The 12862-nt window shown below is 40.5% G+C and overlaps 1 protein-coding gene across 3 annotated transcripts in view; it reads left to right on the top strand.

Annotated features, from left to right (window-relative positions):
- LOC118329203 (actin-related protein 2-A) overlaps nt 1–11315 on the top strand; it is a 14241-nt gene extending 2926 nt beyond the window's left edge. The window contains exons 3-10 of one of the 3 annotated variants that reach the window (XM_035663217.1): nt 258–272; nt 1609–1824; nt 2046–2118; nt 2780–2916; nt 3620–3769; nt 5532–5677; nt 6218–6350; nt 9593–11315. In XM_035663217.1, the coding sequence (XP_035519110.1) occupies nt 258–272; nt 1609–1824; nt 2046–2118; nt 2780–2916; nt 3620–3769; nt 5532–5677; nt 6218–6350; nt 9593–9763 (1041 nt within the window). In that variant the 3' untranslated portion in view covers nt 9764–11315. Of the gene's footprint in view, nt 1–254; nt 273–1608; nt 1825–2045; nt 2119–2779; nt 2917–3619; nt 3770–5531; nt 5678–6217; nt 6351–9592 lie in introns of all 3 variants that reach the window. The other 2 variants (XM_035663219.1, XM_035663218.1) reach the window with 2 other exon arrangements.
- Nucleotides 11316–12862: the final 1547 nt, after the last annotated feature.

The following is a 12862-nucleotide window of genomic DNA, read 5'->3' as shown; positions in this document are numbered from 1 at the left end:
TACCTTTTTAGACATCCACAGAGTACAAACGAGGTGATCTCCAAAGGATTACTGCAAATATGAAATCTTTGAATAGATGCTGTGTGTTTTAGTTAATTAGGCAGTGGAGATCTAAATCTCCCATTATTTGAGCATGAAACCTATCTCTATCGCTCTCCTGTTCTTTCCAATTCTTTTGTTTGTTTGTTCATCTTTTTTTTTTTTTTAAATATCTACCTTCCTCTTCCTCCATGTTTTGTTCCCCCACGATGAAGTAGAATGCCCAGAAGATGGTAAGTTCAGGTTGGTGTGTGCCTCCTGTTCTTGCCTGCTCCGGAGAGTTGTGTCATGTTTTGATCTCAACCGAAAAATTAAGCTCTTCCTTTGTTTTAGATGCGTTTTTTTTTTTTTTTTTTTTTTTTGCCCAGTGTGTTTTCTTTTGTTTCCTTTCATCTTTTTTTACTCACACAATGATTCCATTTTCTCCATCCCAACTAGTTTGCTGATTTTTGGCGTTGGGTTTGAGTGTTGTTGGCCAAGTGAGTGGCAAAGAGTTAGATAGATGTTACAGCCGTTACATTAATGCACTCCTATCTCCAGGCTGAAAGTGTTGCAGAAAATGGCTGTGATGAATCATCGGCCAGCTGTTATCGATGGAGTGCTAAAAGAGATTTTGGACCGATTCCATTTTCAGAGTCTCTGATCTGCTGGTGCATCCTGACAGTTACACCCCCCTCAATCCTGCTGCTATTTAAGGACCGAAATTATCACAACAGTTTTCAGCTAAAAAGAACTTAAATGTCAGCTGCAGCCTGAACGCTTTGTACTAAATGATAAATGCATCACAAATCTTTTTTACCTTGTTATGTTATGATGCACCCAAACATATTTTATTTAAGGAATTCCAGTTCAGAGCGTTTGCCTCAGTTTGTGTGAGTGTTCCACCTTTACAAGTGCAGAGGAAATGTCCAAACTTGAGGATGCATGGCAGACAGCTGAAAGTTGGAGACGGAAGCCCATCTGTTTTTCTTTTTACTTTTTTTATTTTTTTATTGAGACCACATGGAGGCAGTGCCTGTGACTGGTACTGTGTTAATGCCAAAGCACACAGGATGAACCCATAAAATGGCTGCCTTCAGTGGGCTTTTGATGTCTCCAAATGGAACGTGAGATGCTTGACTGTGTGGCTAACATCAAGCTCTAACCCAGCGGTTGTTTACATTGCCAGGCTGCCTTGCATGCAGCTAGTTGAATGGTACTAAAACAAGTGGTTTACTGTAGCTAGGGGGAAACAGAAGTGTTTCCAGGTGTATTTGCATGGAAAATAATGGCTTGTTGTGCATGCTGTGTAACTGAGTTTTAAAGCAGAAAAGCAACTTTGGGCGAGGACGTGGAATGTGTCTGTTGTCATCTGACAGATGCCCTGTCTCAAGGCGAGTGAAAGCTGGATGATCCAGTTAATCTCATTTTATGAGACCAGCAGGCCAAGGGGGCAAGTTAAAATGACTGATTTTATTGACCTAAACCAGTACTCACTCAGAATGATCAAAACTGGGTTTCAGACGTGGAGGGCTGCACTGCTGATCTTCTAAATATTTATCTGTTTTGACCTTTGACCCCTCCCTCCAGGACCTGATGGTGGGGGATGAAGCCAGTGAGCTGCGCTCCATGCTGGAGGTCAACTACCCCATGGAGAACGGGATTGTCAGGAACTGGGATGACATGAAGCACCTGTGGGACTACACCTTCGGCCCAGAGAAGCTCAATATCGACTCGCGCAACTGCAAGATCCTGCTGACCGAACCTCCCATGAACCCCACCAAGAACCGCGAAAAAATCATTGAGGTAATTTCACATTTATTTCTGTGTGTGCAGCTTGAAGGTAATGTTGTTGTTGTTGTTGTGTGGAGGGAAAATAAAAGGGGAAATTTGCTAATTTGCGCCTTTCTCACTGTGGGCCAGCAGGTCTTTTTTACTCTGTATCACTGATGGATGTTGCACTACTCTGTCACAGAGATGTGCTGTGCTTGTACTTACTGTCTGATGTTTGCTGGCTTCTCCTGCAGGTGATGTTTGAGACCTACCAGTTTGGAGGAGTCTACATTGCTATTCAAGCTGTGCTGACACTGTACGCCCAAGGTAAGAAGACACAATCGATGCTTGGACTAAAAGTTGAATCAAAAAAACACATTAACACTTTCCTTTTGACTTCTACGGTGTCCATATACAACCTCTCACCCATAAATGCCACTTACCCTGATACCAGCATTATATCATTATGTCTAGCATTATATAACTGCTGAATTATTAATCATTCAGAAGCTCAGGGACCTGTGGACATATTGTTGCAGTAATTAAATACCACACCTTTGTCAAATAGTTTGTGCAAAGATTTGTTTTATGAGACGACTACCAGATATGGTATTCTTTGCCAGAAAGTCTAGTCAGTCACATGAACATCACTTCACAATGTTCCAGTTACACATACATGCCCACCTGTGTGGTGCTTCAAACAGGACGAGGTGAACTGAAAGTACTGGCACCTACACTGAGTCTGTTTTGAACATACAGCCCTGCATGAGGCCTGTGTACTATTCTGCTGCTCTGTGTCTGAGTTCATTACTAACTAGTGAGCTGTTATTAGCAGTTAATTGTTACACTAGATGTGTTATCTTTCCAGGTTTTGTGTGTTTACCCAGCCAACAGGGCTAACAATCAGTAGCCCAAAGCACACAATGGATACAACTCAGAAACAAACACACCTATATTGGTAGAATATTAACGTGTGTGTGTGTTTTAGGCCTTCTGACCGGTGTGGTGGTGGACTCCGGTGATGGTGTGACACACATCTGTCCAGTGTATGAGGGTTTCAGCCTGCCCCATCTTACAAGACGTCTGGACATTGCTGGCAGGGACATCACCCGCTACCTAATCAAGGTATCTAGTCAGTCATGATCGTCTCTCGGTATGAGACAGAGGAAAAAAAGAACAAAACTCAGTTTAAACAAGTAAGTGTCATTAGAGTATATACTGTAGGGATGTGTCATTTTGATTTAAAAACTATGTGGATTTGAATAATAGATTCTAGAATATAAAATTCACTGGTGCTGCACCATCATAATATACTATAGCGCCACTGTTTTTACAAAACAGTGTGTTAAATTTATATTGTAGTCACATGGGCAGGGTTATAATGATTTGTCAGAATTGTCAGTATCATCTAGAGTTGGTCTGGCACTGCATTTATTAACCCAAAACGGGACCCTGCCATTGTTTTTTTTTGTTTTTTTTTTGTTTTTCTTCAGGCTAGGTAAGTCATGACCCTCCCTACTCTGAAAAAGAGTTAATTGAGCAAGGCCATACAATAACGATAGCAATCATACAAGCTTATGCATGTTAAAAATCAATAATAATATACAAATTCAAAGTTCAGCTATCAAAATCTTTATCGGGAAGGAAAAAAAATGGTATCTCAACATTTTGTGAAAGGAAGTAACAGGTCTTCATTTTGAGAAGACTTAGCTGTAGCGGTACGACTAGTTCCTAGATCTCAGGAAGTCACTGCTTCCAGACCTTCCTTGCCATCTTTCTGATTTTTCTTTCCCATTTCTGTGTCCTCTTTGTCCCTCTCTGCATGCAGTTGTTGTTGTTGAGGGGTTATGCTTTCAACCACTCTGCGGACTTTGAGACAGTGCGCATGATGAAGGAGAAGCTCTGCTATGTGGGCTACAACATCGAGCAGGAGCAGAAGTTGGCACTGGAGACCACCGTGCTTGTTGAATCATACACGGTACATATTCCCGTTTTAATTTTCATTGTAATAAAACACAGATGAATTTACTGAGGTTTATGCATCAGTGCACAGGATGGTACAGACACTATTAATACTTAGAGGAAGTTTAGGATGTGGCTTTTTGTGCCTGTTTGAGAGAGTTGTGCCACAGATTTGTTCAACTGCTGCTGAGTTCATTATGTAACTGGTGTTTGTGGTTGTCATTTAATTAGGTGTGCGGGCACAGTAGCCTTAAAACAAGTTGCTGCCCTCACATGGACATTTTGTGCATTATTCACTCAGATGGCATTAAATAGGAAGAAAAGGAATTTGATAAAACAAAAAAGAAACACAATAACAGATGGTGCAAAAGTTTAAATAAAGACCCAAAGAGAGACAATATAATATATCATTTGTGCAGTTATAAAAAAAAACTCCAACATGTCTCCCTTTGTACTGTATGCTCATGGTGGCCCAGCATTCCTCGATGCTGTTGGCTGTCTAATTAAATAGACCATAAAAGGATGCAAAAAACAATATGAAAAAGAACATCTCTTATTAAAGACACGGAAGAATGAACTAAATCAGATACATGAGCACAAGAAAACCAACCAGGACACAGTGAAACTGAATGTGAGAACAAAGAATGTTTTTGGGGGGGAATATAAATGTGCAGTAACTGCTCAAAAACATTACATTTACGTATTCCTATCTTGTTAGTCACATTAAGAAATGTTTTTTCTTTGGGTTGTCCATTTTAATGTAAAATATTTCCAGCCCTCAGGGGTTCTCATTTTTGTTTAGTTTACTTTTTAAATGTAAAATGAGTTCTTTTTATGCGCTCCACTTGCACAGAAGTTCACATTTCTGCTTAAAATAGCATTGTAGAAAAAACCCCTCCCAAAGGATTTGTTATTCAAAAGTGGCAGTATTTTGGAGTAATCAAATCTAATGGGGTAACTAAATCTGTTTCGGCACTGAGCTAAGTAGACTACCACATGCGTGTTGTTGGCTCTCTAGGACAGGGCAGTGCTGCTGACTAACTGTTTTCTCTGGGACTTAAACATATGGGGGTGCAGTGCTCCTCCACCAGGCTTGCTTTTCTTTCCAAGGCCCTTTTCCCTGCAGAGGGAACCACAGAATCTAAACGCGGGTCCTGAAGTCTGTGTTCCTGCACGCCTTACCGAGCACATGTTGTGTCTCAGAGCTCACTGACCATGAGTGTTTGGGTTAGCGTAGGCGTGTGCGTGTGTGTGTGCGTCTGTAGGTGTGTGTGTGTGTGTAGGTGTGTGATCATGTATGTGTAAGTATCGTTTTGTGTGCATGAGTGTGCCGAAACAAGGAGGGCAATGTAACTGTGGCCGAAGGGCCCTGAACTGTGCGTTACATCATTTCCTGTGCAGCCACTTTGTGGCGGTGGCTGGGCTCCACTTCCTCCCACTGCCCTCGGCTGAATGAAGCCTTTTTATAGTCACACACACATTCACTCTACTCAGCTTGGAGCCTACACACTCTGTGCTTTAACTCACTCTACAGTATTATCAGAGTCTAGCAGGACTTTATTTTCAAACTGCACAAATCCTTCTTTGAAGAAGGCTTATTGAGAAGTTATGACTTCCTTTCATACATCACAAACAACCATTGAACAGTATAATTTTTGATTCTTACATTCAAGATTTATGACTCTCTGTTGAGTCACACATTAAATTCTACCTCTTCAGTGGTGTCATATTTTCTTTTTTCCTTCTCTTTTCATCTCATTCCTCCCACACATCTCCAGCTGCCAGATGGTCGTGTGATCAAGGTGGGAGGAGAGCGGTTTGAGGCCCCGGAGGCTCTGTTCCAGCCCCACCTCATCAACGTGGAGGGTGTCGGAGTGGCCGAGCTCCTCTTCAACACCATCCAGGCAGCCGATATAGACACCAGGTGAGGCTAACAAATGTGCACAGATACACTCCACTGATGATAAAGATAGGCAGACACATCAATATATACTTTACTGAGAGTGTTTCCACTCTCAACATTAACAAGTCAGAGCACACACACACAGATATGCAAAATGGTGGTGTCAGCCCAGCAGAGCTCCCACTGACGCAATAGAGGGGTTTGGACATCTAAATATAACTTGCACAGCAAAGTTCTGTATGGAAAGTAAGAAAATTGATCTTACCGTATGTCAAAGAGCGGAAATATCCCAGAAAATGTACACTTGGAAACCCAATACATGATTATTTATTCCATGCTGTTGGAGCTCAATGATCTTTTTGTAGACTACACCTTAAGTCACTGTAAGACTTCAATCATTTAATACATTTTTAACATTTGTATACTTAACATGGGAAGATAAAGCCCATTGTCAAGGAAACAAGAAAAACTACTTGTATGATTTGAAGGTTCTTCTCTTTCACTCTGCATGCCGTTGGGTTTCTTCCTGTTCTCACCATCTCTCTGTCTTCCCGTCATCAGGTCTGAGTTCTACAAACACATCGTGTTATCAGGAGGATCCACCATGTACCCGGGCCTGCCTTCTCGGCTGGAGAGGGAGCTCAAGCAGCTGTACCTGGAGCGTGTCCTCAAGGGAGATGTGGATAAGCTTTCGGTGAGATATCAACGGCTCATTTACAATCACACTGTTGACAATATGAAGAGCATTACGGAAGGACTCTGAGCTAAAACTGTTCGGATGTGGTTTACAGTAAGACTGTGACTTCCAAAACCGGTCATACACCATTAATCTGAGCTCAAATTAGAACTAATTAGTCTCACTTGCACTGTGACCAGTTTCATCTAAAAAGAAAGTAATAGAGTCCATTGAATGTTTAAATGAGCCAAAGTCTGGTTTTACTGCACCGGGGCTTTCAGATGGTGTGAATTAGTATTTCCAGCTGATTCTCTAGGTTTGTTTAAATTGGCCTGGGCGGGGTTTCCCACATGAGCAGTAAAGGTGCAACTTAGAACGTAGGTGGCGACTGACACCTGACATTATGTCCTTTGACCTGATGAAGTTAAACGCCACACACTATAATGTATTCTTCTGTAAACTCAAACACTTTGAATTATGTGCAGTTACTAATTGAACTGGGTCTGCAAGGTTTCGGAGCAAACTTTATCATGCAATGTCTCAGACTGGTGCAGTGTACGCACACCACCACCAGGTGGTGCCAGAGGTTCACAGACCTTCGTTTACCTTAAACAGAACATTTTAATAACGTGGGGTTCACTTCCCAATGATATATATTTGTTTTGGAAAAATATCACTACATTACATTTCCACTTCAATATCCCAAAGACAGAGATGATTTTACACAGAACTATTTAGTAAACAAAGGTCTACTGATGACTCATGCGTTTAAAAAGCAAGTCATTATGTGCTTTACTTTACTGCCCACAACTGCAGCCGACTTCAACTGTGTATCTCTTTCTCAAATGGACGTCTTTATATGTACTGTAGTTCATGTTTTTGTGCAATCTGTAACGAGGTTGTTTGATAGATCCCCAAATATATTTTGTACCAGATTCTACTTAACCCCTGTTGGCTTGAAAGATGGCTGTTAAAACGTTTACTCTTTCATAGAAAGCAGTGGCTGCGGTCAGCTTGAATTTATTTCAGTAACAATAGATTCCACTGTTAACAGGATTTCACAGGGGGGAAAGAGGCATCAAAACAAATTTTGTAAACCATTTGATTGCATATTTCAGTCCTCTGGTATTCCAAATGCTCCGTCTGATCTTCCTAACACTCATGATATGGCTAAATGCATCATCTCCATTTGTAGCTTGCACCTTTAGCTGTTTGTTAGTTGCTCGCAACTACGTTTAGACAGCTAGCCACGTGAGCAACAAACAGAAGCTGTGTCTTTCGCCCTATTTGGAGAAAATATGAGTGCTTGGAACATACTGAGCATACAGACACAGAGCAGAGAAGTGGATTATGCGGCAGGAATGGTTTGAGAAGTTTGTATTGATGTTTTGATGCTTCTTCCGTCTTAAAAACATGTCACGTTTGGAGTAAGTGGTGTCTGACATGAACTGAAACCACCTTTCAATCTCATTTTGAGTGGAGTATCACTAAAACTGCACTATTATTATTATTATTATTATTATTATTATATATATAATATTTTTAGATTAACAAAGGATCTAATGGCTGTATAATGTGAAATGTGTCACTTGTAGTAACAAACCAACAGAATGATCACCCAACTCCTCAGTTCTTCTCAGTTTTCAGCCCCTTGTAGCATTGTTAAGTTGATTGTTTTGGTTTTACAACCTGAAACTCTACCGTGTTCAAGCTCACCACTCTCATTTGTGTCGATGCCTCATGCAGGCAGGAAGCTGTCTTTACATATTTCCCCCAGGAGTTGGTGGAGACCAAAACCGAGCTAAAAGAGAGTGAATGTTGGAGTTAGATTCATCAAGTGACCAAAAATGACTTCAAATAAATAATAATAATAATTAATTAAACAAAATGAATTCAATAATTTTACTCTGGAGTCTTAAATTGGCACCTGTTTGCTAACATGTGCGCTGTATCAACACATTTTTTTTTTTTTATTCTTGCTTGAAAGATTGTCACGGTGCACAAACCTTTATAATCGGAAATTAAAAACTACATTTTAAACATTATGATTACCTGTAACAAACAGTACCTGGCTGCAGACAAAATGGTGGATCTCTGCACGAACACATACGTTCCTTGTGGCTGAACTGAATTGTATGGTGAAATGTAACGCACAAGAACATGTACGTCGTGTTTCCGCTCTAAGCTAGGCTAACAGTTAGCTACTGACCGGCACCCCCTAGCTTAGCAGCAGCTGTTTGTCAAGCGATTCATAGCATGCTGAAGTCTGTGTGCTGTTAGTTTACTACATGGATGCTGCTACAGGCACACTTTGGATTCTTGTTGGTTCTTTGCAATACTGAGACAGTAACAAATGGCAAATGTAACCTTTAATCTCCTACTAATGAAAGATAATGTTGGTAAATTCATTGTGGATCATTACAAATACAAAAGTAAAAGTAGTTGCTCACTGAGAAAAAATAAATCATATATAGAAATAAAAAAAGTTGGATACATTGAGAAAAAGATCCATAATGCTATGTATTGTTGCTGAAACTGGTTAAGCCAAGCTGCCTTGGACACCATAGTTATAACAGTTGTTCTCAAGTTTGCTCTGGCAGCAGTTGCACATTTTGATTTGAATGTACAAACAGTAGGAGCGTACCTGCCCGTCTTAAAAAGTCTTAAAAGGAATTTAATTCTGTTGCCTCAAAAACAAAATGTGTTTGGATCATATGGCAGGCTGCTGGGATACAATATACACCTATAAACTAAAAGTGTGATAGTTTCAGCAGTGTATCATTCGTGCAGGAGGCTGTTTGTTTTTGAGTTTCAGTTTGCACCATCAGACCTGTGGCACACTGTCACTACTGCTAGCTGCAGGAGGCTCACTATCATTACAGAGTTGCTTTTAGCAAAAACTTGAATAAACTTAAATGAATTATTGTGAATTCATCCATCTATTTACCATCTAAGTAATACCAGGCCACTTCGTCCTGACTGGTTTTCCATATCATGCTTCCGTATTTTGGCTGGTATGGTTGTGAAATATAATTTTTATTTAAAAGTATAAAAATATTAAAATTATTTGCATTTTATGTGGATCAGATTTGGATGCGAATGTCTGTAGTCCCGACTGAAACGGTGCAAAATAAAGTTCACACTGATTAGAAAACCTAAGATCTTTTATTATATCCGAGTTGAAAAAAACAAAACATTGGACTTCCTACAGGACATTTCTACAGGGCCTCGTTAAATGTCCCTGTCCCCTTGTCTTGTAGAAATTTAAGATCCGGATTGAGGATCCTCCCAGGCGAAAGCACATGGTGTTCCTGGGCGGAGCCGTGCTGGCCGACATCATGAAGGACAAGGACAACTTCTGGCTGACCCGGGAGGAGTACCAGGAGAAAGGAGTCCGCGTGCTGGAAAAACTTGGAGTCACCGTCAGATAAAGCACTGGACGGCAGACCATGCACACAGACACACACGCACGCACGCACACACATGCACACACACGCACACACACACACAGATATACATGATATTAATACATTTCCCCCTCGCCCACATCGCAGAGTATATATCTATTTATCCCTCTTCCTCCCTCTTCGGGCTCTTGATACTCCTCAAACATCAGAGGGAATCGAGCCACCACCTCCCCGCTCTCCTCCTCCTCTCCTCCTCCTCCTCCTCTCTCCTACTCTCTGCCTCTCTCCTCTCCTGGTTTGGGATTGGCTCGCACTTTTTCCTTGCAAGCTCAGAGAACCAATTCCTTCTTTGCAGACTTACACCGAAGCCCCTCCTTTACTTTAACTACAAATTGAAGGGTTAATGTTGCCCTGCCGGTGATTTTCATCGGGTACCGGCGCAGAGGGTTAAAACCATGGCGCGAACCGTTAACCGTGAACATGTTTACCTGCTAATGGGTTTGTTGGGAATTGAAGTCGGCAGGTAAACGCGGCAGTGAGACAGTTTAGTTCCCTCCCTTGATTAAACCTCTGGAGAGGACAAACTGATGCAAAGTTTCTAAGCAACTCGTAAGCGTCTGTAATATCACAATCAGGGTCCACCACAAACAGCCACGGGCCGCTTTCAGCATCTGTTCCAGGTGAGCGAGAACTGATCACATTTTTATGTCGGTTTTTATAAACGATATCATGACTTTTCTTTTCTGGGAGAGGGATTACTTTTTGTTTTGCTTTTTCTTTTTCTTTTTTGTTGGATGTATGAGTTCAATTTATCTTCTAATTTGTTTTCATTGACTTTTTGTTGCTGTGCACTACTACCATTGTAAATGGAGTGTATTGTGGTAACAAAAGTTCCTCCATGTTTTTATGAAGAACTGATGGTTGATTTATAAAGGGACAAATACACAAAGCAAAGCCCCCTGAGCTTGACATCGGCTGTGTGACGGTACTTTGGGCTTTGTGGGTGGTGAGACAATGATGGGCTGCGTGTGTAAGGGGGTGGGGGAGCGATACTGTTTGTTCCTCTTCCGACAGCCTCGCCTCGGCCTCCTCTCCCGGTGTAAATCTCAAGCTGAGTGAACGGGTGTGAGCAGTTGTAGCAATATTACAGACTGTGACGACGCCATAGCACCTCACCTGTCGTATTCCTTCAGATCCACCGAAGCGCGGAGGCAGTTGCGGGTTGGGGTGAGGTGGATTTGAATCTGGGCGGAGAGCACCGCAAAACTGGGAAAATAAAACGGTATTTTATTGATGTTGAAATGCTGTTGAGACCATATTTAAGTTCTCCAGTGTTTCACTCTCAACGGTCGACTTAATGATTACTGGAGGCACTTCCATTTTGAGTATGACAAATGTGTATTTTTTTTTCCTCTTTCCATGAACGTCTATCCAGTGCCAAGTGCAGTTAATGTTAACTGGATCGCTCTGTTTTAATGTCTTTCTTTTTTTCACTGTTTTTGTTTTTATTTTCCTGTGTTGTTCATAGCATAACTGCCTAACGCTGATTTAAATAAAGAAAAGTGATTTATAATGATGTTTGTGCGGCAGATTTATTTTTTATTTTGTTTACACAACTGGGTTTACTAAGTTATAACCTGCAAGGTTATTTGAAAGTAAAATCTGGAACCACTTCAAGTCTTGGCCATAGAGTGATATTAGAAGGCTCGCTCTGGATTTAGAATAGATAGTTGAATGAATCAGACATTTTTAAGTGTGGTTCACAGTAGGGATGCTTCACTAAATATCGATTTATTTTTTTATCTAATTTATTCATTCTAGTAGTCTTACACTTTTTAAAGTGTAAAAAAGCACATCACAAATCTTCAGGCCCTAATCTGATATTTATAGTATTTTATTTTTCCTGTATATTTAGTTGACTTTGATATAAAACAGAAAAGCAGTAAATTCTCTCATTTCAGGAGCCAGTGAATATTTAACTTTTTTGCTTGAAAAGAGGAAACTGTTGACTGATAAACATTTTAGTTCTAGTTCAGTCTTTTTAGTTTGAACAATCATTTCCAGTCTCTTTGAAGAGGATCCTCATTTATTCAGTTCTTATTTTAAATTTTTGAATAATCCCCATTTGTGTACACAGATCACCAATTAACAAAACAATCCCAACTCAGATCCACAAGGTTTTTTTTCTCAGCTTTCATCTGAACCATGGTCTTCATCAGAGTGTGAAGTTTGCTCAGTGTTTTTATCAATAGCACCTTTAGGACTTCTCAGCCATTTTGTCTTAAAAGATAAGCATCATAAGTTCATTATTGACCTTGGAAATAACAACAAAACAACCCTAACTGAGATATCTACTGAGCTTGCATGGCAGCAGACCCATCTCCATGACGACCGAGCCAACCCCTCCCACTGCTGAAGGCCATGTGATACAGCTGAAAGCTCTAGGAAAAACTAGAGATTGTTCTTGTCAGTCAGAAATACAGAATATCATTCAAAGCCTGTAATGACATGTTCTACTTGTTGACATGCAGCCAGTCAACTCGAGCTGTGAGTCATCTTTGGACTGGGAGGAACAAATTCATTAAAAAAAATGAAAAGTTTAGTGATAAACATCAGCAAAACCACAAACAGAGCTGCCACACAGAACTGATTTCCAAATCATCTCACAGTATCTGTCCTAATATTTCCTGCTCATCTTTAAGTAACAGTCGCTTCAACTGTATCACTGTTAAAATGAGAAATAACGCATTACTTACATTCCTTGTTACAAATAAATAGTTGAATTCATAAACAATAAAAACCCTTCCTCGACTGAATACACTCAGGTGCCTAACTTGGTCTGGTATGACCAGTTGATTATGATGACCAGTGCTGCTATTTAACTGACATTAGTTAGTTTGCTGACTTTATGATGTTTACGTATTGTGTTTTATCCTTTTTTATTGGGTAGTGTCTGCAAACTGTACCACTTTACAACACTAAAACACTGTAAAACTTCAATTAAAAGCATGTCCCAAATAGACGCAGGTCTCCTTTACTAGCCTGGTGTGGCTACACGTTTTGACAATTAAAGACAGGTCTCAATTAGAGGCCTGGTCTGGATTTTATAGAAATTCTTTGGAT

Source organism: Morone saxatilis, unplaced genomic scaffold (genome assembly GCF_004916995.1).
Source record: "Morone saxatilis isolate NCDOM2014 unplaced genomic scaffold, NCSU_SB_2.0 Contig19, whole genome shotgun sequence".
NCBI classification, from domain to species: domain Eukaryota; kingdom Metazoa; phylum Chordata; class Actinopteri; family Moronidae; genus Morone; species Morone saxatilis.
Note: the sequence above shows the minus strand (reverse complement) of the source record. Positions and strands in the feature narration are given on the sequence as shown.